This window comes from Neolamprologus multifasciatus, chromosome 16 (genome assembly GCF_963576455.1).
Source record: "Neolamprologus multifasciatus chromosome 16, fNeoMul1.2, whole genome shotgun sequence".
Taxonomy (NCBI): domain Eukaryota; kingdom Metazoa; phylum Chordata; class Actinopteri; order Cichliformes; family Cichlidae; genus Neolamprologus; species Neolamprologus multifasciatus.
The window spans coordinates 20,799,183-20,826,383 of NC_140454.1; the positions used below are offsets into that span (position 1 = coordinate 20,799,183).

A 27,201-nucleotide genomic window follows, 5' to 3' on the forward strand; every position below is an offset into this window, starting at 1 on the left:
CCCTCCATGTACACGGCATCACTGCTGGTCTTCCAGTCCAGACCAACAGCACCTGGCTTAGTCTCTTTTTGTCTTGTTGACATTCAGAAACAGGTGATTTCTGTCAGTCTACGCCACAAAGCTCCTCAGACTAAACAGATGAGACATTAAACAGATGAGTTTTATTTTGAAATAGCCGACAGGAAACGTGTCTTTATCGTCTCACCCAGCGTTACTGCGTTCCAAGGTAACTTCCTCCTCCAATCCTGGCTTTTTGCCTTCGAAAACGCCGCCGCCGGGGTGCGAGTTGTGAAGCCCAGACAGCGTAACAAAAATGCGTCTTCGATTTTACTCTCTCCTAAAAATGAGTACGGAGTGAGTTTGTCACTTTAACAATTATTATATTTGGCTTCTTTTTTCTCTCTGCCGAGTGAAAGACGGGCGTCAATGTTGGCGTCATGTAGCCTCTGCTTTTCAGACTTTGGAAAACAAATCGGGTATTGTCGGTGAATTCTCGGGAGATGGCAGAATAGTTCGACCTGCGCCGGTTACCTAGCCCTCACAGCGCTTTGAAGAAAAAAAAATAACCCGCGAGGTAAGTTTTTATTTTTATTATTATTATTATTATTTATCGTGACGTCTCTAAAATGTAATTTAATCCAGGCTATACTGGAATATGCGCGCGGACGTTTCGGTAGACGTGGAAAAGTTTGCCGGAGACGGCTTCGTGACGCACTCCCGTAAGAAACCCCTGTCTCCTTCTCTCAGCTGCTTTGTAAAATCGTGGCCTGTTTAGCTCTGCAGCCGAGCATATTTTTATATAACGTGTCTTTCTTGTGACTTTGCAAAAACAAAATAGCCGCTTCTGATAAGCTCCCCGCGCAGCTCGGTGTACCACCAGCTAAGAGACCTTGTCAGATGTGTCTCTTGTTAATGAAAGGATGAGCGCCAGGCCAAAATAACCACAATCTGGTTTTCAACTGCGACTGTGCTGGGTTCTGATTTCTCCTAAGCAGTCGAATCAAGCTCACGACATTGCAAGTAGCTGTGACTCGAAGAGTTTTTGTCATGCAGTCTTTAGGAGGGTCGTTCCAGCTCAATCGTGCCCCATCATCGCCCGCTGAGCACCTTTAACATCACAAACGCAGTCCTGCGGGGCGGGGGACGCCACCAACACTCGTGAACACACAGTATGACTAGGAGTGGTTCGGGATTTAATTTTGGGCAAGTTGGAAATATAAAAAAAGCTACTTAAACGTCACTGATAGAGCATCAATTGGATGTGGAATAGATATAAACCAAACAGAAGATGATATGTGAGAACTACTTGGAGGGACAATCTAATGGAAACCTGGTAGACCCGCTGATGAGAGGGTGCCAACTTCATTAGAAAGGTGTTAATGCTGGCTGAAAACATTCAGAGATAATGGTGCTGATTGCAAGAAGTGTGAATGGGGAATGTCTCACACTTAAGTGCTCTTTCTCAGAATCAACTCATTGTTATAGATCCCACAAAATGACAATCCCACACACTGAGTTTAAATGCCAGGGAAGCCATTCGAATGTGCACTTTTTAAGTTGGCTGCACTTGATGTGTCTGCACATGACAATCTGATTGTCACACACACACACAAAGCCCGAAGTCTGGCAGAGCAGACTATTTGGGCGAGATCCATACTAATCCATCCATCAATTTTCTTAACGGCTTATGCAACTTAGGGTCAGGGGGGGGTGACATGTTCATTTTTAAAAGGGTGGTTTAAATTGAAAGCCGTCTCCATTCAAAGCTTTTTTGTCACAGTTTCAGGAAAAATCTCCATCTAGCCCGTGCCCTTTAATTGCTGCTACTACTACTAGCTGAAGCACACAGACGACTTGTTCACAAATATCATTTTTCTTTTTTTTTTCCATATTAGCTGGGGAGAGATGTTCAAATCAGTGAAGGCTTGAAGCGGATAGCGCTTTAGAGTTTTGTGTCTTGGTTAGTGGCAGCGTTAAGTGGCACTTAGTGGCTGTGTGGTTGTGATCTGGAGAATGTAACCCCATAGCTGGCCAGTCACTGAGCTGTGGCCTCTTGGCGAGCGCCGGTCATTCTCGAGGCCTGGCCTCATGGAGTCTGGCTGATAGCGGTCAGATAAAGCGACGTCAGGATGTCTGGGTGACTGTGTGTAGTTCAACTCTGGGGGTGGGGGTGGGGGGGGGGGTCTTGGGGAGCCTGTTCTGTTCATCTGAGGAAATAACTACCAGTCTGATTGTGGCTGTTGTTCCTACCATTTTGGGCCATTCCTCCCTCTCACCAACTCTTGGTCTGGTTTCAAACAGACTAACGGTAGTAGCTGAATCGTCAGCCAGTTATGTTTATATTTATAGAGCATCTTTATAACAGTTTTTGTTTTTTTAAATTTCCACATAGCAGCTCCCAAGTTCTTTATATATGAATATCTTTGCCCCTACACCAGTGTTTTCCTGTATCTGTTCCTCTTCTGATGACCATAAATCGCCTCATTTGCCCTGCAAGTCCGGGCTATTTCAGAAAATATGAAGCGAGGGGTTTGCTTTGGGGGGGGGGGGGGGGGGGAGGAAGGCTTCCGATAGCAATCATTTAGTGTGCCCAATAATTTGGCTGTCAGGAGCAGCTGGCAGTTTGGGTTGTAACAATATGCGAGTGGAGTGAGAGAAAAGCTCTGAAACCCTGCGAGAGTCTGTGTGTGTGTGTCGGGGGAGGCGGGGGAGTGGCGTGTGTATATGCATATGTGTGTGGAATCAGGTTACACAGTCTGTCATTAACAAGGGAACTGCAGTTATGAGACCAAGATAGACTGCTTCATGTCTGAGGCTCATCGCGTTTCCTTGTAGGTGGCTCTCAAGTTGGAGAAGAAAAGGAGGGAGGAGGGGCGAGGGAGGAAAGTGTGTGTGTGGATATGTGTGTAAACAGGTGGTAGGTGCAGGCTCAAGGATAGAAAGGGGAAAGAATCTGGCTTGAAGTGCGGTGTCAGACTAGCTACCTTCAGCTTTCTCGCGTCACGATTTGTCTGCATGTGTGACCTGGGCTTGTTTGTCTGTGTGCTGACTTACTCGAAAGTTTGACTAGCAACAGACCTGGCATCAAACGAGGCGGCCGACTGCAGAGAAACGCGGCATGTGGGTTGAATTTGCTTGTGCTCTACGCTTGTGTCCAGCTTTTTAGAAAGGGGCCCTCTGTCTGCAGTGTTATTTTTAGTCAAAAAATCCTTCAGCCTTTTAATAATCATCAGCCTTATGTAGCCCAAACATATCGCGATGAGAAGAGCTGTCTGGGACTTTGAGGCTCTGCAGCCTCAGCAGGACATGGGAAGTTAGAGAGGGGGGAAGAAGAGAATGAGATAAAAGACTCCCTGTGTTTCTGCCAGATTTTTAGTCTTCCTCTGTTTGCTGTTTGGGAGCTCGCTCGTCTCCTCATCTGGTGGCTCTGCGCAGACTTATCGATTCCTCCTGTTCTGTGTTCAAATGTGGATGAAGACCAGTGGAGACAGAGAGAAGAGAGACGAGACGCTGCTGTCTCCTCAGATGCGCACACACACACACCTAGATCTGCAGTGCTCACGGCTCCACTCCTCTCTCTCCACAATAACCCCAGACTGCACTGGAGACAGTCTGCAATACACATTTTATGAGCCCTTCACTCGCTTCAGTCTTATCGCTCAGCTGTTAGGGGAGAAAGTTATGGCTTTGTTTCAGTCCCTGCTTCTCTCTAATCTCATTCCCTGTCCCCAGCACGGGCTCTTATTTGGTGTGGGCACTTTGTCTGTGAATTGAAAATAATCTACGTTTCATCTCACGTGTCATGGGGTTGTAAACTGAAATGGTGCTGTTATGATGGTAGTACTCTGCTGTTGTAGTCGATGGGGTTTGCTCGAATTCCCCTTCCCCATGCTTGAGGCAAGTGGGCCATTTATAACATTTAGACATTCACTGCTTTTGACATCGAAGTAAGGATTGGCAACATGGCTGAAATCAGTGTCACAGTGTAGTTTCACACATGCGCCAAATCCATGGCTGCTAATTCTAATGAAGATTTTAATTAGCAAATACTTAATCAGTTAACCACGAATGCCCCAGAAATTTCCGTTAACCTAAACAGGAGTAAAAAAAACCTGACTAAACAGTGTTACCACATGATCATAAATAACAACTGCAGAGTGATAAATGATAGTACAGAATTATCACCCATATCTACTTTCAGAAAATAGTTACATCACATTAATGACTTTATTGTAAAGGATTCTTCAAAACTGTTTCCTTGTGCTCAGATTGCCTGAGAAGTCTTTGCTCGTGGAAGGCAGGAAACTCAAAGCCATTAAGGCTCGACTGGCAGGAGGACGTCATGGCCCTGATCAGTCTCTCTGCCGATCACAGATTCATTGTTTTGTTGCAAGCTGTTTACTTAGTGGTTATCACAGTGGCGTGATGAATGTTTTTTCCATGTATGGTTGGCCACTCACTGTGGATTATCTTGTTATCCGTCTGAGTCTTGTCACTCAGCTTTTAGAGCCTTCTCATAGCTTTTGGTAACTGCACTCAATGCTCTTTGGTCTAGTCGCCTGACTTATTTTACAAGAAACAAAACTGGTGCAATGGGTCCACCTTGATACAAATCAAGGTGTCCTTTTAAGTGAAATATTGCCCCAGGGCGGTAACCTTTATAAGATGGTCATTTGGAGGGAGAATGTTTGTGCATTCCTTTGCTGGCAAACGTGGCTCTGGGCCATAAAGTCTGTTTGAACTGGCTGTTTCAGATGTTTTGATGCTGTGTGAAAATGAATGTCTAATTGCTATGGTGACTATTACGTAGAAGACTCATTAACAGTGCCATCGCAACGCTGTAAAGCATTTAAGTTGGTCCCACCCCAGACGTCCCATACCACAAAGTCATAATACAGCCATAACATTAGTTTGTGAAGAGATTTATTTAGGGTTTCTTTTTGTCTTTGAAGAAGTTGCACTACATTCTGCGTGTGACAAAAAAGGCAAAGGTTTGGTGATTTTTCCCAGTCTTTTCCAGAGTTCATGTGTGAGAATGTAATTTGATACTCATTGTTTACATTGCACTGTACTCTCCTGGTCTTTCTATCATACGTGTTTGACATCTATCTAACATTGCCTCCGGTGTTATGTCTTTTTTTTTTCTTTTCAAATGAATCAAACTTCAGTGAAGTATTATTAGAAATGAAAATTTTTGTTTTTCTTGTGAAACAAGAAAACATACTTTTCATTCTTTCTTTATTTTTTCCTGTCACACAGCAAATGTTTGCTGGCTATAAGAAACCCCGTTTTGTATTGTTGGAAGCGATCTGCTTTATTGATGAAGCATTTATTTACCCATTTCTCAGCCCACTGCCTCTGCTTTAAAAAGCTACATTGCAATGAGATGGGTATTTGTTTCGTTTAAGTTTCTAATCTTTTATTCCAACTTGAGAATCATTGGAAAAACATAGACCTCCAGCATATACCGCACAAAAGATGGATGTAGCTATGGTGATGTCACGAGGAGCAGCGAGCTTGAGTATGCAACTCTGCGCTCACTGACTTGTCAATCGTAAGTCATTATCCAGTGAGCGAACTGTGGCTAATCCTCCAAACGGAAAATTATGGCCAAGATTTGCAAAACAGTCTTACTTTTTTTTTTTATTCACTATGACCTGAAATTAGTGACTGAGACAGAGGTCAGACAGAGGTCAAGTCAGAAAACAATTTTGTCATAGACTTCTATAGGGCTGGAATTCTTTCTGCAATCGCAGCTATTGCCATCTGCTGGCGTACAGATGAAATGCAGGTTTAAGGCACTTCGGATCTGGAAGCTACGTCCTTATTTTATACTTTCTGTGGTCTACAGTGGTTACAGTTGATTTGATTAAATTAAATTAATGTGAGGATTCACCTTTAGAAAATTATTAAAGTTATTACCTCTCCGGTAAGTGTTGCGATTTGTGCCACAGCTGTGACCCATTGGAGTTGTAGTTTACATCTTCTTTATGTGTTACCATCTTATTTAAAGAACAAAGGGGACAAAGTGGGTCGGTCCTCTGCAGTGTTTAGAACAAATGCCAAGGCTTACAAGTCTATTTCTAAAAAATTGAAACAACACTATATCTTATTAATTCCTCAGTTTTTTTTTAATGTGACCAAGTATATTTTTTTCTCCTGCTAATTCTACCTCTGTTCATTTTTTCTCCTACCCACTGAACACATTTTAAGTAAAGAAAACAAAAACAAAACAACAAAAAAAACCATATTGCTTTAGGCCCTGAGAGGTGGAGGGCAAGATGAGACACAACAGGAAGAAAAGAATAGTTATTTGATTAAATTTGGTTGAAGTCCAGAATAAAGTGTGGGTGTGAGTGTGTGCATACACCTTAGGTAGCACCATACCCACAGAACAAAAACTCGCTATGCTGTTGCCTACCACAATTAATGTGTGAGTGAAACACTGGGCAAACAGAGGGGGGGCATTTGCATTTGATTACATTCCTCACATTGTAAAAGAGGCCGGCTGCTGAGATACTGCAAGGCCCTAAGAGATGGAGCCTGGCTGGAGCTAATGGGGCACTGCAGATTCCAGGGGACCTCAGAAGTCCTTTCATCTCCCATTTTGATGAGACCCTCGGAGAAAGAGGAGTGTTTCGAAAGGTTAATTCAACTCGACTCGATTCAATTCAGTTTTACTTGAACTGAATCAAATTCATGTAGAGGTTCAAAGAGCTTCACAGGCATAAAAACATTAAGAGCTTTGCTTTCCAGTGGCTTTCACACACACATTAGCAGTACAGAGTATTATGATATACGCTGGTCATACAAGGGCACTGTGGAGTGTGAAATTGTGGGCATTTGAAGTTTGGCAATGGCAAAATGTTTTTTGTATGCAGGTTAGTTCTAAAATAACCGGGCCAGGTTGAGGGCGGTTTTCTCGTAGTCTGTATCAATGCACGAATGTGGGCTGCTGCAAAGAGGACGATATTTTTTTTTTTTTTGCCCTCAGGTCTGTATTACACCCACATCCACCTAGGAGCGAACCATCTGCGTGTCCCTGATAGCATGCTGGCACTTTGGCTGTCTGGGTGTGGGTCAGCAAAGAGGGACAGGGACACAAACAGCAGGATCTGCATTGCCCTATTCTCTGCCTGTTTCTTCTCTCGCCACCCTGCAGTTTGCTGCAGTTTCCTCGGTGCCCAGGCTATTTGTGCCATGGTAACTGTGCCAGCCTGCCAGCTCAGACACAGATTCCACCTCTCGTCTCCCTCTTTGCCAGCATGATGACTCAGCAGCTCCTGCAGGGCATCAGCCTCCTCCCTCCTCAACCTCGGTGATACACCCTGCTCATCAGACAAAGTAGCGTTTTGTCATCCTCTTCTTTAGCTGACCTGAATACAAAACAGACCCAAATAATAAAGCGTCCAACTAGATTAATATGTGTCTTGTATCACTTTTAAAATGTCAGCTATAAATTATTGTGGCAATAATATGTTGGCTTTAATCATACTTAATGTCTCGTAAGCAGAAAATTCATCAAATGGTTAAAATCACAGCTGCCTACAGTGGGAGAAATAATTATTTAATCCTCTGCTGATTTGCATTACAAATCACATTGATTTACATGTCATTGAGTGAAATAAGTATTTGATCCCCCAACCAAAACATGACTTAGTACTTGGTGGAGAAACCTTTGTGGGCAAGCACAGGAGTATGATGTTTCTAGTAGTCGGCCACCAGGTTTGCACACATTTTAAGACGGATTTTACAGAAACTCACAAAATCCTTTAGGTTTCTTGGTTACCACTTGGTAACTCAAAGTTTCAGCTCCTTTCACAGACTTTCTAGAGGATTGAAGTCTGGAGACTGGCTAGGCCATTCCCTGGCCTTAATAAGCGTATTCTTTAACCAGTCTTTTGTTGACTTGGTTGTATGTTATAGGGTCATTGGAAGACCCATCCATGACCCATCTTCAGTTGACAGAATGAGGTTCTCGTCCCAAGATTTTATTGTAGCTTTTTGTGTCTATTGGCCCCGTGACGTTTTGAACTTGTCTTGTAACTTTAGCAGTAAAACAGCCCCAAAACATAATGTTTCCACATGTTGTATCTGTGAAGGTTCTCAGTCATCCAGGTCATCGTAGTCTAAAGAGCTTGGAAAGAAAAGTGTCTGGATTTCTTGAAGTTGCTTGAAGACATTTCACCTCTCATCTGAGAAGTCCAGACGCTACGCTTTTGTTTCCACTTGTTCTTTGGGTCATACTCGGCATTTCTCTTCCTCTAAACATGGCGGGTAGAAAGCTTGATTTTTGGTTTCATTTGACCACAGCACTTTCTCCCAAGCATCTCCGAATCATTTAGACATTTCTTGGCAAACTTAAGATGGTGATGCTGAAAGACTTTTGTCCCTGTTACAACTTAGCGTGTCCTAATATTAATTTTTGGGTTTTCCACCACCTTACTCTTGATTATCCTCACCCCATGAGTCAAGATCTCGCATGGAGCTAAAGATCCAGGCTGATTGGTGGTCATTTTATATTATATATTATATTTCATTCAGAATTGCACCAAGGGTTGTCACCTTCTCATCAAAGATTTTGCATTTGTTCTGGTAGCCCATTCTAGCCTTTGGACAGCTTTTTGGTCTTGTTCACAGTGGTGGAGAGGTTGGAATTAGGGATGCACCGATACTGTAAAATGTGGTATCGGTTAACTCGTAAAAGTTAACCGATACCACGAACCGATACTAACTTATTTCATTAATCAGAGGGTGGATTGTCATTTTTGTTGTAGTTTTTTAGATTGGCCACTAGGGGGACATCCCGCGCTAAACAGGCACAGGGTTAGACGAGGGAGACTGGCGGCTCCAGATAAAAAAAGAGAAACTGGAGGCTGCTGTAGCTAGGCTAAACAAAATGTCAGCAGTGTGGACCGGAACAGCCAACTTTAACTCGGGTTTTGGAAAAGCGATGAAAAATGTCAAGAGAAAATCCACCGGCAGTTAAAATAACAGAGGCTCTGACTCATTTTATTGCTCTGGATGACCAGCCAATGCCGGTTGTGGAAAACAAACCGTCTTCTCAGCATACTCGAGCTGCAATATGAAATTCCCAGCCGCCCACACATCAGGGAGATAATGGTGCCAAAACTTTCTAAAGAGGTAAAGACAAGCAGTGTGTGCGATGTCAGTCCTTGGTTTAACGGCACGGTGGACTGATGATCCACGTTCGTTTGTCAATGCCAAATACTTTCCTTATTTTGTTTGTTTATAATATGGACACTCTGCAATAATTTAAAAGTTTATTTTATTCTCAAACCTAATTTGTATTTATTTTATTTCAAACAGAAGTGTTTATTTATTATTCTGAAAGCTCGAGACAGTGCCAATAGTTCAGTGATATTTTGTTAAATTACAATGTGGAGACTCTGCAATAATTTAAGAGAAGTGCTTATTTTTCACTTGAAATTTTTTTGTGGTCACTTTTATTAAGATATTATTTATTATCGGCAGAGAATAAAATAAAACCTGTCTTCCAATTCATTGCATTTGTGTGTGTGTGTGGTAGAAGTATCGGTTTTTCTACTCGGTATCGGCAAGTACTCAGATCCAAGTATCTGTATCGTATCGGTTTGAAAAAATTGGTATCGTTGCATCCCTAGTTGGATTGAAAGAAATTGATGCTGTTGATAGATGTGCTTTATACACACCAGGAGATGAGATCAGGAATGGCTGTAGTTGATGGATTGTAATTTGTGTGCCACACGTGTGGAACCAGAATCTGTGACGGTCAGAATTTTGGGTTCTGAATTCTGGCTCAATTGTAGAGGATCAAATACTTACTGCATTTAATAACATGCAAATCAATTTTATAATTTTTTTGTAAAGGGTTTTTTCTTGATTTTTGGCTGATATTCAGTCTCTCTCCATTAAAAAGAAACTACAAAAAAAATTAGAGACTGTTAATTTCTTTGTAAGTGCGCAAAATTAGAAATTCAGCAGGTGATCAAATAATTATATTCCCCACTATGCATGCCTTTTGGTCCAGTTGCACCAGTAACAGCATGTGAGTAGCATGTTTAATTATCTCTATCTAATCACTTTAAGCTCCGCTCAACTTCTTAGAGTAATGCTTATCAAGATGGCCCTCTGGAGTGAGATCACTGGAAAGAGTCTGGGAAGGAATTGTGGCATCATAAAATGGCAGCGGTGGCATGCAGGATCACTTTCAAGTTTTTCTAGTAGCGCTCGGCAGCAGTCTACCCTAACATACTTCTCGCTGAGCCATGTCTATTTCAGGTGTTTATCTTAGATTGTACACACAAGGGCTTGTTTGTGTTAAGCTAAACGTAATCTTTTATGTCTGCTCATACAAGGTCGGTACCTACGCAGAGAAACTGAAGCCCTCGTAAAGAACGTCTTTGGTGGAAAAAGTATTTCTATTCTGTACTTTACTGAAAGAAGGAACGTTTCCTGCATTTAGAATGCCTCAGAAAATTAAATGCAAAGTTACTGTATAACTAAAGTGCAAGCAGATCAACATTTTCTTTGTAGCATACTTGAGTCAAATTTTACAAACAGAGGAGCTCAGAGCATAATAAATGGCATCCAATGCAAACTGACATTTCACTTTCAAGGAAGGCAAAGAGAAGGAATGCACATATAACATTATTTTCCTCAAAGTATTTTAATGCATATCACAATCAGGGCAGCTTTCTAAAGCTATTAGCATTTCCTTCTGCCTTATAGTATTGTAAGGCTTATTACAATATTGGCTCCAACCACAATAAGCGACTGGGGAAAATATATCTTAAGTTATAATAAGCATGTGGCGTTCATACCAGTTTCCTATTACATCACAACTTCAGAGGACATAGGAAGAGGGAATTAGAGGAAAGATGGGGGTTGAGACAGAGTGGGGGAATGAGAGCACACCCTTGGCAGGATGTCAGCTCTGTGAGCACACACTACACGACGCTGCCAGAGAATTCAATACGCAGGGGTAGAGGGACGCAACACACACATTCACAGTACGACAAAATTGTCTGCTCAGATCAGTTTTGCAGATGCTAGCTCTGCTTCTTTTCCTTCCCTAAGAAAGCCTTCTGAGGTTTCCAATATCATGTCTGGCTCTGTATTTATGAAGCCCAAGCTGTTAGCTGGGTTTATGATATGCTACCAACTAGCCATGGCCTAGTCATAGGTGGAAACAGTTTACTGTGCTTATGCAACATAAATATTGCTATTAATGCATAAAGTATACTTTGAATTCATGCATATGCATACTGTACTGTTTGAAACTTGCAGGGACTTCACATTTTTTGGTTATCAAGTCTAACTGGTACTTTGCTGTATGTTTACTGTTTAGCTGTTTGTAAAGGAAGACCCGGTGACTCATGAGGTTTTTTTTTTTTTTTTTTTTTTTTTTTTTTTTTAACTCAGACTAAAATATTTGCTGTCTATCCAAGAAGCACACACATATCCAGTGAGTGCCTCGTTCCTTATAGCTTGTTAAAGACAAAGTGTTTGAGTAGGCGAGATGAACTGAGACAGACATAATTTCATTGCCCCGTGGAGGCTGTTTTGGCAGTAAATATAAACAAAAATGCAGCAAATCATTTGCCTGCACTAATTGATGCCATTAAGCAGAGCCTTGTGACATGCTCTACTTAGTTAATTGAGGTTAGTTATTGATCTGTTCAGTGTTTGAGTCAGCATGTTGTGCTTGATGTTGTCTTTTTTGTTTCTTACCAGTCGTATGAGTCAATATATCAAGATAACGAGGAACATGCATCTGTTTTATTTGGCCTGGGATTTTTAAATTATTATTTTTTGCCTTCTACACCTCTGCTTATCTCTTTGTCCCGTTTCCTCCGGCTTTCTGACTCCATCACAGCTCTGCCTGTCCCCCCGCTTCACCTACCCCACCCTTTCAACAGCATGGCGCCCTTCTTCTCACTGTCCCTCTGGGCGCTGACACTAGACACCTCCTTGTCTCGCTCCCCCCACAGCCACCTCCCTCCTTTTAGCCTAACTGAGTGTTGTGGCCCACCGTGACCCACATCTCTCTCGCACGCTCGCTCCGTTCTCTGCCCTTCACTGACCCACTGTCCCCGAGTTGCCCCTGGGCCGTTCCTCCCTTGCCTCCTCATGCCCGCCTGCCCCGTGCTCTCCGTGCCTCCGTTGCTGTTCCCCTCTCCTCTCCGGTCCAAAGGGAGCAGACAGAGCTCCCGATTATCTCTGTGTGGCAGCCTCTGTTTTGTGCTCTGATTAAAGGAGCAGCATGTGGTCTGTGTGTGAGCGGGCTGTGCAGACGCTGCCGTTGGCCTAATGCTAACATTACGTGCTTAATCATTTATGTCTGGGAGACGGGCACAAAAGCTTGGAGGGGTTGGGGTATTTATCAGCGGCGCAGATGCACTGAGGCGCAAACACACATGGTGCCAAGAAAACGTTCCCGGTGTTTGGTATAGCATAAACGGGGCACGCTCTAAGCTACGTGTATGCTCAACACTTGCATATCAGCTTTATAAAATGGTTATTTTGGAGTTTGCAGTGTGAGATAAACAGGTGAACTGTGTCAAAAAAAAAAATCAGTCCAAAATGGAAAAAACCCTACTACTGCACAGCGTATGTGACGGTTCCTACAAATGCATTAAATATTGAACGATTAGACTGTCACCAGGTCTCTAAACGATAGTATTCGGGCACCCACACTGTCCTCCTCTCTTCTTTCTCCACCTCCTCTTCATGTCTGTCTGCTCCTCTCCCCTCACTGCCAAGCAGCCTGTCCCTCCAACACGCGCACACACACACAAACTCACACACTCACGCACTGAGGCAGCCAATAGGAGAGCACCAGTCTCCCCATTGCTTGCCACTCATTGCCTTGTTGCCAGGACAACAGGAAAGCATGAGACCCACTTTACTTGAGCATTTTAAACTTGGTGTTGACTTTTTTCCCTTGAAAACAAGAAAAGGTCTCCCTCTGTAAAATCACTCACTCTAATATTCCTACCTCAATGGGGAAATCCTGCCATTTTCAGTCTGTCTTATGAAGTAGTCCTCTGAAAGGAATTTTCACAAAGATATCACTAGTGTGCTGATATAGAAAGATAAAAATCACGATTTCATAGTTGGAGTGCCACTTTCGCCATTTTGTTTTTGTTTTAATTTTTTCCCTCCCCCTCTCCAGGTCTACAGTGACGAGTGTGGACATGTTTCTGTTAGTTGTGATCACACTGGTCCTCCCCTGTTCAAGCTTAGAAGGTAAGTCTCTAATAATAAACCAAAAGGCTGCTTTTTATGTCAGATCTGAACAGGAGCGGTATCGAAAGGGACGGAAAGTTCCTGTCGACAAAACCAGACAGGATCCAATTCGGTGTAGTGTCTGTGCTAGATATCCACAGAATAAACAATATGTACAGTGCTTAAAAAGTTGTGTTATGGACATCTGAAACACCCCCTCCTCCTGTGAGCTAATTAAAATACTCAGTGTTACTTCTGTTTCTTTCAATGTCCCCCTCAAGTTTCATGCATGCATAGAACAAAAAACTGTTTCACCACCCCTCCTCAGTCTGTCTGCCTTTCATCTGCTGTCTGTCAGTGTTATTTTAAACTACTGCAGTGGCAGCGGATTACAGTAGAATTTTTTCTTTATTCTGGCAAGCAAAACTTTCTCCCTACATCTTCAGTATGTATTATCGCTACATGCAAACAAGTAGCGAGCATTGATCATTTATTGTGATTAAACATGAAGGGTCATATTTCTGCCCTCAGTATTGATCATCTACTGTAGGACCTCTGTCTTCTCAGACGTGAATCCTGATCTTCTAATTGTTTCCTCTTGCAGGTGAGGGCGGTGTGAGAAATGAATGTTTATGTGACGGATCATCCTGCAGCAGTGGGGACCGATGCTTTGGCCAGGAGTGCTTCAGCTCTCTCACGGTGATAAACGGGACATCGTTCGTTCGTAAAGGCTGCATTTTGGGGGACAAAGACCGATCCTTGAGCTGCAGATCCACACCAACTCCTCAGCTGGTGGTGAAGTGCTGCTATGGGCATTTGTGTAATATGAACATCTCTCTTAACTTCCCACTAAAAGGTGAGGCATTTGCAAAGAGAATTGTGAAGTTGTCCTGCTTTAAACTCTGCAGAACTTTGTGAAATCGAATTTCAGGACAACTTTTTCAGTGGATTTGGAAGTTGTGAGTCTGTGGTAGCTGACTCCTTAGCCCCTTTTTTCGATTACTACCTACTCAACTCGGCTTGACTGGTTTTCCATTACAATCCAGTACTACCTAATGTGTGTTGTTGTCATCATAGCAACATGTCCGATAGACCTGCTGCTCGGTCTTGGCTGGCTGGTCTTGACCTGGCTTTTTGTCAGACTCGGGGATCATGGCATCGTTTTTTGTAGCCATTTCCCTCGTTGCCAGGTTTCAAAAATGGTGGTTTTAATTTTCGTAAACAGCGCTTTCGTGACTCATCAAGTGACGCTACCGACCAGCCAATTCAGTCTCACAGCGTCACATTTTAGTACCACCTCGGATTGCTTGGAACCCTGACTGAGCAGGTACTAAAAAAGCACCTGGTACCGGGTACTATGACCCAATGGAAAACCTTAAAAACCATGGTGAACCGTGCCGAGTTGATTCAAGTAGGTACTAATGAAAAGAGGGCTCTTGCTAACAGCTGTACTGGTGGAATTTACAGATGGAAACCCAGACGAGAAGTGTTTGGACTGTAACACCACTTTTTTTTCCTCTGAACTGGCAACAGTTGACAATGGATGCATTGTGTTTTGGAATTTGGGTCCATTCATCCCATTCTCATGATCCAGCAAAACAACATTTTGGCCATAACTCAAGAATTCGTACACTAATCATGAAAACACACTTCATAAATACCTAATAGGATAAAATAATCAAGAAGCAATCGTGCAGGACACGAGATATTGTGTGCTGTTTCTAGCTTTCTTTTGCAGCAATGTGTATATCTGCAGCACTGCCTGCTGTCATGACTACAACTTTGATTTCTAACAGAATCAGCTTTACGTGCAAACACATACAAAGTATTTTACCTAGAATATGAATATGAAAAAGAAAAAGCTCAGCAAGGTCGAGTCAGATCTCTTGTATTCATTTTTCTCAATACTGTAACTCAGAAAAATGTGCTCAAGTGGTGTATTTCTTTATACATCAAATGCCACTCTTTATCCTAGACCCTCGACTTGACTGACAATAAACACCCTTTGGTGAATAAAATGTAAACATGCATTTTTTAAAAATTTTTTTTTAAATGTTTATTTATAAGATTTTAAGTTCAAAGTTACATAACGTCACACCAGACAAAGGACGTAAGATTCAAAAACAATAACATTTAAGCACAGAAAAAAAAAAAAAAAAAACAGAAACCAAACACAACAAAAAAAGACCCCAAACAGGAAAACAGGAAAGAAAAGGAAAAAAAAACAAAAAACAAAATAAATAAATACATAAAAATACACCAGTTAGCCAGTACAAATCAAAAGTTCAAAAGAGACACCAATGTCCAAAAAAGATGATCTTCTGTGTGAGTTTAGACAGGGCAACAGAGAGTTCACCAAGACCGGAAGATGTGGGAAACATGTCCTGGAAGGAATCAGGGTCCGGCAGAGGTGCAGTTTCACACAAACACAAAGTGCAGTCAAATAGGTTAAAGTTTATGTTAAATTCCCATTAATATGATTGAGAAAAGGGCCCCAGATTTCGACAAACTTAAAATGGGTGTCAGCCAAACAATAACGAACCTCTTCAATATACAAACAAGCAATCATCTCACGTAGCCAAACCCTGAACATGTAAACATGCATTTAAACTGAAATTTATTAAGTTATACAAGTGTAAGGTTGTAAGGTTTGTTGTTCAAGCTCTGTGCTTCAGCACATTCAATTTCAAGCTAATGGACTCTGTTAAAGTCTGTTTAATTTCCAGTAGCTTTATGCTGTTATTATTAGAGCCGTGTGTGAGATGGAAACCTGTGTGTGAAATTATTCTACAGTATAGCTGCTTAATTGTTGTTTGCTTTTACAGTTGATAATGAAAATGTATTTAAAATCGCAAGCTAGAAAATCAATTGATCTGTCACATGAACCATGTGCGTGCTTGTCAACAACTAAAATCAAAGATTTAAATAATCTTTTCTAGTCTGTTTGAGTAGGCCTCCTGAATAAGTGTTGTTTCAACAAAATGGTAAAATCTGTTTTATATCAGGAGATGCTACATTCAAACAGGCAAAACATTTTCTGCTCTCGTTGGTGAATGTCCAGCAAATGGATCTTTTCAACGTGCATGATTCTGATGTGAGTGAATGCCTTTTAATTTAATGGGTTGCTAATGGTATTGGTCTAATGGGTTTCCCCACATATCTATTTCCTCTTATCAGATGTACAACTGTCTGCTGGCAGACCAGTCCTCAGAGACCAAGAGTGTGTATGCGAGGGCGGTGTGTGCGAGCATGGCCATCGCTGCACAGGCCAGCACTGTTTCTCCGCTCTGAAGATGATTGATGGGGCAGCCGTCCAACAGAAGGGCTGCCTGAGGGACGACGAGGAGGGCAAAGCCACCTGTGCCATGCCACCCTCATCGGCCCATGTTGTCAAGTGCTGCCAGGGCCATCTGTGTAACATGAACGTCACTGTGCAAGCCCCAGGGAAAGGTGACTTTGTACACATTGTACAGGTTTCTGTTGGCTGCTGTTCCTTCACAGGCCGTATGTAACTTAGGATTGTGCAAAGGTTTCATGGATGATTGGGGTTTTTTAACCAAGAGATAATCTTAATTCATTGCATTTTTTAAAAAGTTTTCTTTCTGAATCTTTTGCAGGTACAGTAGTCCAGAGTAAGTCCCTGAGCAAAGAGGAGCATGAGTGCGTGTGCGAGGGTGGTTCATGTGGAACACAGAATCGCTGCTTGGGCTACCAGTGTTTCTCATCTCTGACAGTCAGCGGCGGCATCATAATGTCCCAAAAAGGCTGCTTTAAGGTCTTAGAACAGAGCACGATGACCTGCAAGACCCCGCCTTCCACAGACCAGATAGTCGACTGCTGCCAGGGACACCTGTGTAATATGAACATAACTGTGGAGCTCCCTGTCAAAGGTACAGCACAATGCTACCCAGAATGCATCACATATCAGATTGTCCAAGATTTGCAAGAACTCTGCTCTCAGTGTTGAACTCTGAACTCTTTTTTTCCTTTTTTATCAAATCACTAACCACATTCAAAGTACTACCTAGATGTCTCATATTCAGAGAAGGAGTAGCCATATGGTTGGTTTATGCTACGGTTTATACTAAGCAACACACATTCACATTCTCCATCATCCTCTACTGAGATAGCTTCAGCTGTGAAATTACCTGCCATGGCTGTTCTGGACTGTTTCTGTTGGCTTGAGTTACACATCCATGTGGTCACACTCCTGGCATGTCATGAAACAGAAAAAAAGGGGAGACGGTGGGCAACTGGAGGGAGGTTTTGAATATTATTTAGTCATGGTCCACTTCTCTTCTTTTCTCTCAGTGGCTGTCAGGGCTGGCTGACAAGAGCCCAGAGGGTGAAGCCACCTGGGATTGAAAGAGTCAGGCATCGATACACAGAGCTTTTGTCCTTTTTTATTTCTTTCACCTGTACCTTAGCCTCGACAGTCATGCATTTGATACTACAGCCTACATGACACATTTAGATCTAATATGCCTTAATCTTATCATCTTGGTTTGGCATTGAAGGGATAGATCAGTTGTGAAAATGATTATTGTATCCAGCACTTTCCACAAATGGTTAAAATACATATTTACAGTTTATTAATGTCAGTTCATTCTGTATTGTACTAGTAGTACATAGTATTACGCTAATGCTGTTTTGTTATTGAATTTTAGTTTTTCTCAAAAATATCCTAATTTAAGCCCAAAAATTTGAAGAAAGTCTAAATAAATGGGAGTTGTTTTCAAAGCTGCCCTGCACAGAACATCTTGAGTTTAAAACAAATAAGTGAGGTGATACATCCCCATCTGTAAAAGCCCACATCTGACCACATTTCGGTGATACCATCCAGCAATACATGTACCATATACCACTACTACCATACCATACCATACGCATGACATGCATACTTTCCTATATTGCAATCTTCTGTCTTTTGAATTCTCACAAATGCAGATAATCATGAAATAAAAATTTTTATGTAACATTTTGCAGCTGAATGCATTTCACCATGTTTGCTTGATTCAAATATAGTGAGCCCCTAGAAAGTGTTGCTAGTTATGTGTATTTGGAAGAAGGAGTTCATTATGCAAGTCGAGAAAAGGGGATCATTGTCTGTGCTGGAAGCAGAGCCGAGCAGTCTTTTTCCTTGGAATGTTTGGAAAGTGTGAATGGTGGTCAGTTCCTCAGGATGGCCTCTGCTGACTTGATGAGCTCTACTATGTGTGCATATGAGTGAACACTCTTGTGTGTGGATATTCTTTATGCACCTTCACACCCACCCCGACTTGTTTCTTCAGGAAGCCTGCAGAGTGCTGCAATCCTCTGTTTTGTGTATGGTTGAATCCTCAACCTGTGTGGTCCAAGACCGCTCCCTCATTGTGTCTGATCCTGAAGCTCAATGAACACTCTGCAGTGTCATTTACTGCAAGCGACCGATACCAACTCTAGATTTAAAAAAAGAAAAGAAAGAAGCTAGATTTAATTTGATTATGTTCTAAAACCATCTAACGGGATGACCTGATAGTGACACTGTAAATTTTTTCTGTTCCCTTAACAGCTGATGAGCAATCCAGCTACAGTGTGACCACACTAGCTGTTGTCATCGTGGCACCCATCATTGTCCTCATCATCCTCTCTGCTGTCGCGATCCTGGTGTTCAGACGGATCCACCACAACCAAATGGAGAGGCTAACCTCCCGAGATGCTGAATATGGAACTATTGATGGCCTTATAGCTTCTAATGTGGGCGAGAGCACTCTAGCGGTGAGTAGTCGATGGCACAAAGGTGGCTACCTTCATAACGCACCTGAAAAACCAATTTTATTAGCAGCTCAAGGAATAGTATAATGCACTAGTTTGTTTGATATAAAGCTTAATCAAATTCCAGTCTTTTATTTGCACCCATTACTTTCCCTTTGTACGATGCCAGGTATGATGCACAGTTTCTACTGCAGACTTGCACTGTAACAGAGATCCAATAACAGAGATGTGTGATTCCTATCCTCTAATTATGTGTTGTATTACCTTGAGGGGTTCCTGTGATGATTTTTAAACACTGTTGGATTAGTGGGGACTTTTACCTTCTCTTTGTACGCATTTCCACTATTTAAAAGATAAGAGTTGCGTCAGCTTCATAAACAGAATTCAATCTTGTGATTAAGCCGTGATGCGATGGCACTGTAATTATAGTCTCCTTGTCCTGCCATGAGTTAAACCTGTAAAACTCCCATGTTTGCCATTTAATAAAAAAGTACTCATGTTTTTAGTAATTTGAATGAAATTATAGCTTGGTAGTGTCTAAACATAGCCTTATGTAGTTTCCGCTTTAAGTATGCAAGAGTGGTGTTAAGTTCCTTATCATAGAGCAGGAGTAATCCTCTGTGCGGATGTCTAGTGGACATGCAAAAAGTGAGGACAACTACTCATCTGTGGTGTCCGCAGCTGTCAGCATGCATGTCTGCAAGTGTGTGTCATCCCAGCCTTGGTTTACTGACTGTTTGGGTCGATTTGAGCTAGATCAGTCTCCGAATATGGTTAAATTGAACTGTGTAGACTGTTGCTCTGGACTTTCTTTCTTACTTTTAAGAACCGTTTGTTCTTGAGGAAAGAAAAGTTAAAGCAGTTGTACACTAGATGCATATGTATGAATTTTGCGGCTGAATGTGTGGGTGGTGCCATTGCTCCTCCCAGTTTTTTTTTTTTCCCCCCCCAGTCGGTTAGAGGGAATGTCTTTTGCTATTTCTTTTCTCTCCACTCATGCATGAATTGTGAGTTTTCTGCGGTTTTGAAGCCCGCTAAACTAATCCAGAATTTAGGTGGAGTCCTGTGGTTAGCATTTAGTCTGAAAGACAACCCAGCACATTCATTGGCTCACACACTGTGTAATCATGTTCAGCATAAACTGAGTCCAATTGGTGCCTTAACAAAATACTTGGTTGTTACCGTGCGTTTTACCATTCAGTAATCTTTCAAGAGTTGTTCTCTTTTGATAAACGTGTCTAAACTTGTGGTCTAAACTTTTGAAATTCCAGATTATCTGATTTATTTTTGCAGCACCACGAGAAAGATTATTATGAACAATGGCATGCTTGTGAAAAGTGTTTGTCCCTCGGTAGCTGCTGCCTAGACCTGCCCTCTGTTTCTAATGATATTGCAACGTACTGATCACATTCTGCTGCTTAACAGCCCGGCCCAAAGATGCACTCCTAAAAACAATCCTCCTGCACCAAAGAGAGGGGTTTAAACTCTCTACAGAGCAACTCATCATTCATTTTATGGCCTCTGCCTTGCATTCCTGTGTTGTGATTCCAAATTGTCTCTCAGGCAGCTCTTGCATTATGCATTTGTTTATCTGAGCCATCACTCCCCTCTATTTTCAATCCTCATTCTCCCCTCCTAGTTAGTCATTTGTTTTGCTCAGCTGCTGCTGACTATGTTGCTGTGCACTGCCCTCCTGCGTTAGCGCTGGGATGCTGCACGTCTTGCAGATGAGATAAAAATAAAAGGCTTAGCAGCATTGCGCCTGTTTTGGAGTCTGGCCCTTGGATTAGATAAAATCTTCAGCACCCACACCAGTCACCAGGGAGGGGGTGGTACTTCTGTTATTTACTCAGCAGGGGGCACTCTGCAACACTAGCACAGAAACACACACACACCCACCCACACACATTATCTTGGTACACACAGCTTGGCCCCCTCCATCCCATGTGGGTGCCACATCAAAGACAGCCTGCTTGTTATTAATCTCCATCGGAGTCCCAGATGCTCCATATTTCACCATTTTTAGGCTTGAGCCACAGGATTCTTTTGGGACTGAGCTTTTCATTCATATAGATCACATGCAAATATATCCACAGCCGCACAAATAAATTCATAAGCTCTTTTTCTCAATTTAATTTTTTTTCTCTTTCCCAGGATTTGCTAGATCATTCCTGCACTTCAGGAAGTGGCTCAGGACTCCCTTTCCTTGTTCAGAGAACTGTTGCACGACAAATCACGCTAAATGAGTGTGTGGGTAGGTGTCCTGTCAAAAGCTGTGTTCCTTATTTGCAATAGCACAGTTGGGGAAACAAAAAATCTGCCTCCTCTTTTCATTTCACGGTAACTGAGCAGACTAAAGGTCCTCTGGCAAAGAAATGTTGAGATGTAAAGGGTACTCCACCACTCAGATTAAGCATAGGGGCAACTTTACAGCTTTGGCAGCACAGATTGTGAAGCGACAGACCTGCACAGCCATGTATATTGCGTGCTTATATACCGACCAGCAACAACATTAAAAGCACTGATTTGTGAGGTAAATAACATTGCTACTCTCATCAGAAATTTGCTGGGAAAACACAGTTCCTGGCATTCATTTGGATGTTACTTTGACACTTACCACCCACTTAAATATTGTTCTTGAGCACCCCCAACTGGGAATCAACACTCACCAAAAGCAGCATCCTCCTCCTGCAGCATAATCTGCCTCACCACAGTTTAAACTGCAGAAACCGACAGAGTCCAAAGTGCTACCCTGCTTTTAAACTTTCTAGAACCCAGTATAATCGAGCATCTATAAGAGCAGTCTTGTCAAGAAGGCCCATCCTGCAACCAACGGGAACCAGAGGTTATAGTGCTAATGTCCCAGTGCCCAACAACACAAGACACACCCTGAAAGCCTCTGGTCTTAATTTTGTTGTCGATGGGTGTATACCAGATTACAGTACTTTAGAATCTCATGTTTGATATATATTAAGGTAGAGCTGATCATTAATATAGCTAGTACAGTAATTTACAACATTTCATGTAGTATTTTGCAGTCTGATAGGCCTACAAATAGAAGTTCCTGGTTCATATTTAACTTTTCATGTCTTGAAAAAGGTGTAAGACTAAAAAGTCCTGTGTGAGCATTCAAAACATGAAATTCAGGAACTTCCAAATCTTCAGATAAATCATCAAGAGGATAAAAATATGAATTTGAAATTGGTTGCAAAACAGACGAGCACTGTGAGCTTATCGTGAAAGTGGGCCAGAGTGAATGTGCAACAGTTCAGCAGTGAAGTCCCCAGAGCCACAATTGCAATTCAGTCTTGAGATTGTTTTATAAGTGTCAGTGACAATGCTGGCAAGAGTCAGCATATTTTCAGGAAAACAAATTGCCACAATGTGTTGTGGCAATTTGTTTTTATGAAAAGGTACTCATGTTGAAAGTCACTTGTGTTGAAATGACTTCCCTAACCCTGCGTCACTCTAAACCATTTTTTATTACAGTTATGACTATATTAATTAGTTTGGCCACTGGGGGGCAGTATAATAAGTTGTCAAATATAGTAAGCCTACAAAGTTATGGCTACTAATAAATAAATATAAATATAAATAATTTAAGGACATTAGCATTCAAAGTACACTTTCTTTTTTTTGCCCTGATGCATATTATTTCAAATAATCACTTTCCCTTTAGGCTATCTTGTTTACTATCTTTTAACAGGTAATTGTTTGTAGCTGTTAAATATTACACTTTATTAACTATCCATTCAATATCTTGATCAGTTAAAAAGCTGCAGAGATGTTTATGCTATAACAAATATAATGAATCTTCACTGTTGCCACAAAAATGATTAGTGCAGGTTTGAATGTTACACATAATGGAGTCCACCAAGTGTGCTCATAGTAAATTTGGTGGAATATGAACAAACTCTGTGTGTGTGCGTGTGTGTGTGTGTGCGTGTGTGTGTATACACCGATTCATAATTTTTCTTTTTACTTGTCAGGCAAGGGCCGTTATGGTGAAGTGTGGAGGGGCCAGTGGCAGGGAGAGAATGTCGCAGTTAAAATTTTCTCCTCTCGAGATGAAAAGTCTTGGTTCAGAGAGACTGAAATCTACAACACTGTGCTGCTGAGACATGAAAACATCTTGGGTATGCAACCTTTAATAAATGATCAGGTTTAGTGAGCTCTGATATGCACTGAAGGACACAACAACCATTAAAGTTGATATCATATCAAGCTGTCACTCTTAGGAGTAATGCATGAAAACTATATAGGTAGTGTGTTGTATAAGGATCAATGCATGCTAATTTCTCCTTGGTTGCATGTTTACATTTCTGTTGATGAGCAATATTTAATTTCATATCTCTCCACGTAGGCTTCATCGGTTCAGACATGACCTCAAGGAACTCCAGCACCCAGCTGTGGCTCATCACTCACTTTCACGAGATGGGCTCCTTGTACGATTACCTTCAGCTCAACACCCTCGACGCAACCAGCTGCCTCCGGATGGCGCTCTCCATTGCGAGCGGTCTGGCGCATTTACATGTCGAGATCTTTGGCACTCATGGCAAGCCAGCTATTGCCCACCGAGACCTGAAGAGCAAAAACATATTGGTGAAAAAGAACGGACAGTGCAGCATTGCTGATCTCGGTGAGAACAGTGTGCGCGTGTGTTTGTGTTAACAAAGCAGGGGTCCACAACGTTGCAATGACACGCATGGCAGGCAGATGTCGCAACAATTCATAAACATGATTCTTTATGGAAAAACTTTGAAGGATACAATTAGCAATGTCTTTGCTTCGAGTTTTGGCTTCTTCTCTTCCTATATCAGTGCTGATGTGGCAGTATTCCTTGAAGGGCGACAGTCAGGAGATTACTGCAGCGGCTACATGCGCCTTAACGGCAAAAATTTAAAAAAAAAAGATATTACTGGTGACACGTAAAGCAACTAAAGCGGCCGGTATACCGGGCCCCTAAGCTGACTACAAAATGTAGACCACCATTTGCAAAGCTGTGTGTAGGGTCTCCAAGATCAGTGCACAAACATGCCGTTTTTTGAGACATTAAGGGAGCTAATGAGTTGCTTATTGTTTTTAAACAACTAGTGAGGGGGTATTTTTTTTGACATCAGCTACATCTGTCAGTGTTATGAAGGTTTAGTATGATATGAGGGCTAAAACCGAAGAGTTGAAGCAGAAGGTAAATGCTTCCTTGGTCTTGTTCTGTGCCGCTTCATCATATTGTGGCATAAAGGAAACGTAGAATAGGACGTTCTTTCCTCCGTGTGCCACAGATAAATATATATGTTTGGGCGAGAATTATAAAACGGTACAGCGGGCAGCGATAATATTCACAGAATAACGGAGCGTCTCGGTTTTAGTATTTTATTCAGTGCAATCAATAATACGGCTTCAATAAAAGCAGATCCGAGCTGATGCACGTGAAGATTAACTGAAGAGGTTAATTGAAGGTTACAATTTATTCATTGCGTTAGAGACATATTCGCTTCAAGGTCGCTCAATTTGCATCTGTCTACTCGGCCGCATTAGTTATTTCAAAAAAATATCCTCTTCCAGGTGTATTGCTTTGCCCTTAACCGAAAAACACATTTTGAGGACCTTGGTTCACTTTATCTAATGCATCAATGTTCCGTTTGCGGATGCTTGAATAACATCTAATTCGGGGACAAGCCATAACCTGGCGACAGGCTTGACATGTTTACAGGCTCGATTTAATAAATTCTGCCCTGAATGACGCATTTTGCTGTCCTTACAAACATGGTAGCTGCTGTTTGTCTCCTAAGTGAGTTGTTGTTGGGTTGGAGTACATCCTGTTTGGGCGAACAGGGCCACGCATGGTGAACAAATAACCTTCCAATCGACTGATTTAAAAGATGAGTGTCGGAAAACTTAGTCTCCTCTTCACTCCAGTATCTGTATTAGTTATTGTTGCCTCACTTGGATGATGACTTAATTAAAAATATTTAGTAATTAGCTCCTTCAGAGAGTTAAAGTATTTTCTCTTTTAATCTCATTGATTACATGTGTATAAGCGGCGATTTTAAAGTGTTCTTTTGTTTCCATTTAAGGTCTGGCTGTCATGCATTTTCAAGACACAAACGAGTTAGACGTGGGGAACAACCCTAAAGTTGGAACAAAGCGCTACATGGCCCCTGAAGTGCTCGATGACTCCATCCAGATGGATTGCTTTGAGTCCTACAAGAGAGTGGACATTTGGGCCCTGGGCCTCGTCCTGTGGGAGATCGCCAGGAGGACAGTCAGTAATGGTCAGTACATGTTTTACACAACACTGTCACAATCACAGCTCTGACCTGTTGTGATTATGTCACTAAGGCACAAGGCCATCTGTTAGTCTTGGATGGGTGTAGTAGAAACTATAAGAACAGCTTCAAATATTATGTACGCGATCAGAAAATTGGGCATGGCATATTTGTGCTGTTTGCAAAGATACTGCATTGAGGTGGCTGTAGTCAGGTCTTTCTTCAGAAACAAAACAAGTCATGGCTTCAGCTTGGACTGAATAAAATCTTTTTATATATTGATTTAAATATGTAGCATTGATACACTTTCCGTGAACTAAAACCCACTTCTTATCTTCACTGTTAAAGGGGCTTTAAGCAGGATTTAAGATATTGAGTGGACATCTCAGTCAGCCATCATTGTAATATATATTTTTATACTTTACACTCTTAAACTGTGCAATCTCCGAAGTAAGCTGTTCTTCTTTGTCTTCTTCTTGTAGGAATTGTAGAAGATTACAAGCCCCCTTTTCATGACGTGGTCCCAAATGATCCGAGCTTTGAAGATATGAGGAAGGTTGTGTGTGTGGATCAGCAGAGACCCAACATCCCAAACAGATGGTTTTCAGACCTAGTAAGTAATTTTACTTTTGTCAGAAATATACAAATGAGGTAAAATCCAGAGTTTTTAGTGTTTACATCAGGCACATTGATCGATTTCTATTTTTCCTCTTTTTTAGACTTTAACCTCCATGGCTAAACTCATGAAGGAATGCTGGTACCAGAATCCGTCAGCCAGATTAACGGCGCTGCGCATCAAAAAGACTCTCACAAAGATCGACAACTCTCTGGATAAAATAAAAACAGACATTTGAGCCTTCCCCGAGAAGACGAAGCAGGCATGTACTGAGGGCCACTGAAGATGTCCGGAGGATGGACCACCTTAGAGAAAAATCTCAAAAGATAAATGACTCAATAATTTCAGTGCCCTTATAGTGGCACAGACTTATATTTATTTTAAAACATTTGAGGGACATATTTTGGCATCCAAAGATGGCTTACCAGGCATTTCCGAGACTGCCGATGGTCTTAGAAATGGGAAAATATCTATTTCAACTTTTATCATAGGAGCTCAACTATTAGAAATGTTCTTCAAGGAAGAAACGTACCAGGGCATTTGAGTAGGGTTGCTTGTTTTTAGAAGAGCAGATTTTGTTTGAAAACATTTTTTAGCTTGGAAAATGTCTGAACGCGGTCATTTCTTTATCTCTTTAATTGTACTGTGTTGTTCTTTTGCATTGCGGTCGATCCATTTGGAAAAGATGTCAACTCGCCGGTTGAACTTGCCTAGTCAGTCAGCAAACTTTGTAACACAGTGAACATGTTGAGGTGTGTTATGTCTCACTTTGTGTCTAGTACCACTGTTTACAATGCTGTCAGAACAAGTTTCTTGGGATTTTGTTCAGTTCTGTAACATTTAGTTGTACAGTCAAGTCAGTGGCACCATCCGTTTCCTGATATCGTCCAACTACAAGGTACTCTGTTGCAAACCTTTTGTATATCATCATTAACTTTACATTGTATTTTTTTTATCTTGTTTTGCTTCTTCAGCTTTACAGAGACATATGCTAAAAGAACAAATACAATATCTGCTAGATGATGCTGAACTGTATTCCTCCAGAGGCCTGTAAGTAAGCCTGTAAAGCCTGTATATTGTCTTAACGCGTGCATTGTCAAAGTAACTGAAGTCAAACTTCAGCGTTTTTTAATTTCTTTAACATTTTATATCAATTAGTTATTTCTATTAATTAAAATGGGGAAAAAAAGAAGTAAATTACATCTGACTGGTGTCTTGATACTGTGTCGAAGTGTGTAGAAATATCTCAAAAGTCTGTAAAAGAAATTCACAACCTTGAGATCAATTCAAATGGTGATGCCTTCTCTTTTTCTCTGCCACCACCTTCATCAG

General features: G+C 41.6%; 1 protein-coding gene across 4 annotated transcripts; it reads left to right on the plus strand.

Moving 5' to 3' along the window:
* The first annotated feature begins 162 nt into the window (after window positions 1-162).
* LOC146500766 (activin receptor type-1-like) lies at window positions 163-27,069 on the plus strand. 4 transcript variants are annotated; one of them, XM_085136303.1, is made up of 13 exons: window positions 163-354; window positions 458-574; window positions 13,178-13,251; window positions 13,835-14,086; window positions 16,408-16,680; window positions 16,848-17,120; window positions 18,782-18,987; window positions 21,139-21,238; window positions 22,974-23,120; window positions 23,348-23,623; window positions 25,062-25,259; window positions 25,736-25,866; window positions 25,973-27,069. In XM_085136303.1, the coding sequence occupies exons 3-13, from the start codon at window positions 13,200-13,202 to the stop codon at window positions 26,105-26,107; spliced, it is 2,043 nt and encodes a 680-aa protein (XP_084992429.1). In that variant the 5' UTR covers window positions 163-354; window positions 458-574; window positions 13,178-13,199; the 3' UTR covers window positions 26,108-27,069. The 4 variants fall into 4 exon arrangements, with proteins under 4 accessions (XP_084992429.1, XP_084992430.1, XP_084992427.1 ...); XM_085136304.1 differs by having other exon boundaries at window positions 163-347; XM_085136301.1 differs by having other exon boundaries at window positions 163-574.
* The last annotated feature ends 132 nt before the right edge of the window (window positions 27,070-27,201 follow it).

Coding starts and splice junctions, on each gene's coding strand:
- LOC146500766 (XM_085136301.1), top strand. CDS start 13,200: ATGTTTCTGTTAGTTGTGATCACACTGGTCCTCCCCTGTTCAAGCTTA. Junction 17,121..18,781: donor TGTGGAGCTCCCTGTCAAAG/GTACAGCACAAT, acceptor TTCCCTTAACAG/CTGATGAGCAATCCAGCTAC. Junction 23,624..25,061: donor GTGCAGCATTGCTGATCTCG/GTGAGAACAGTG, acceptor TTTCCATTTAAG/GTCTGGCTGTCATGCATTTT.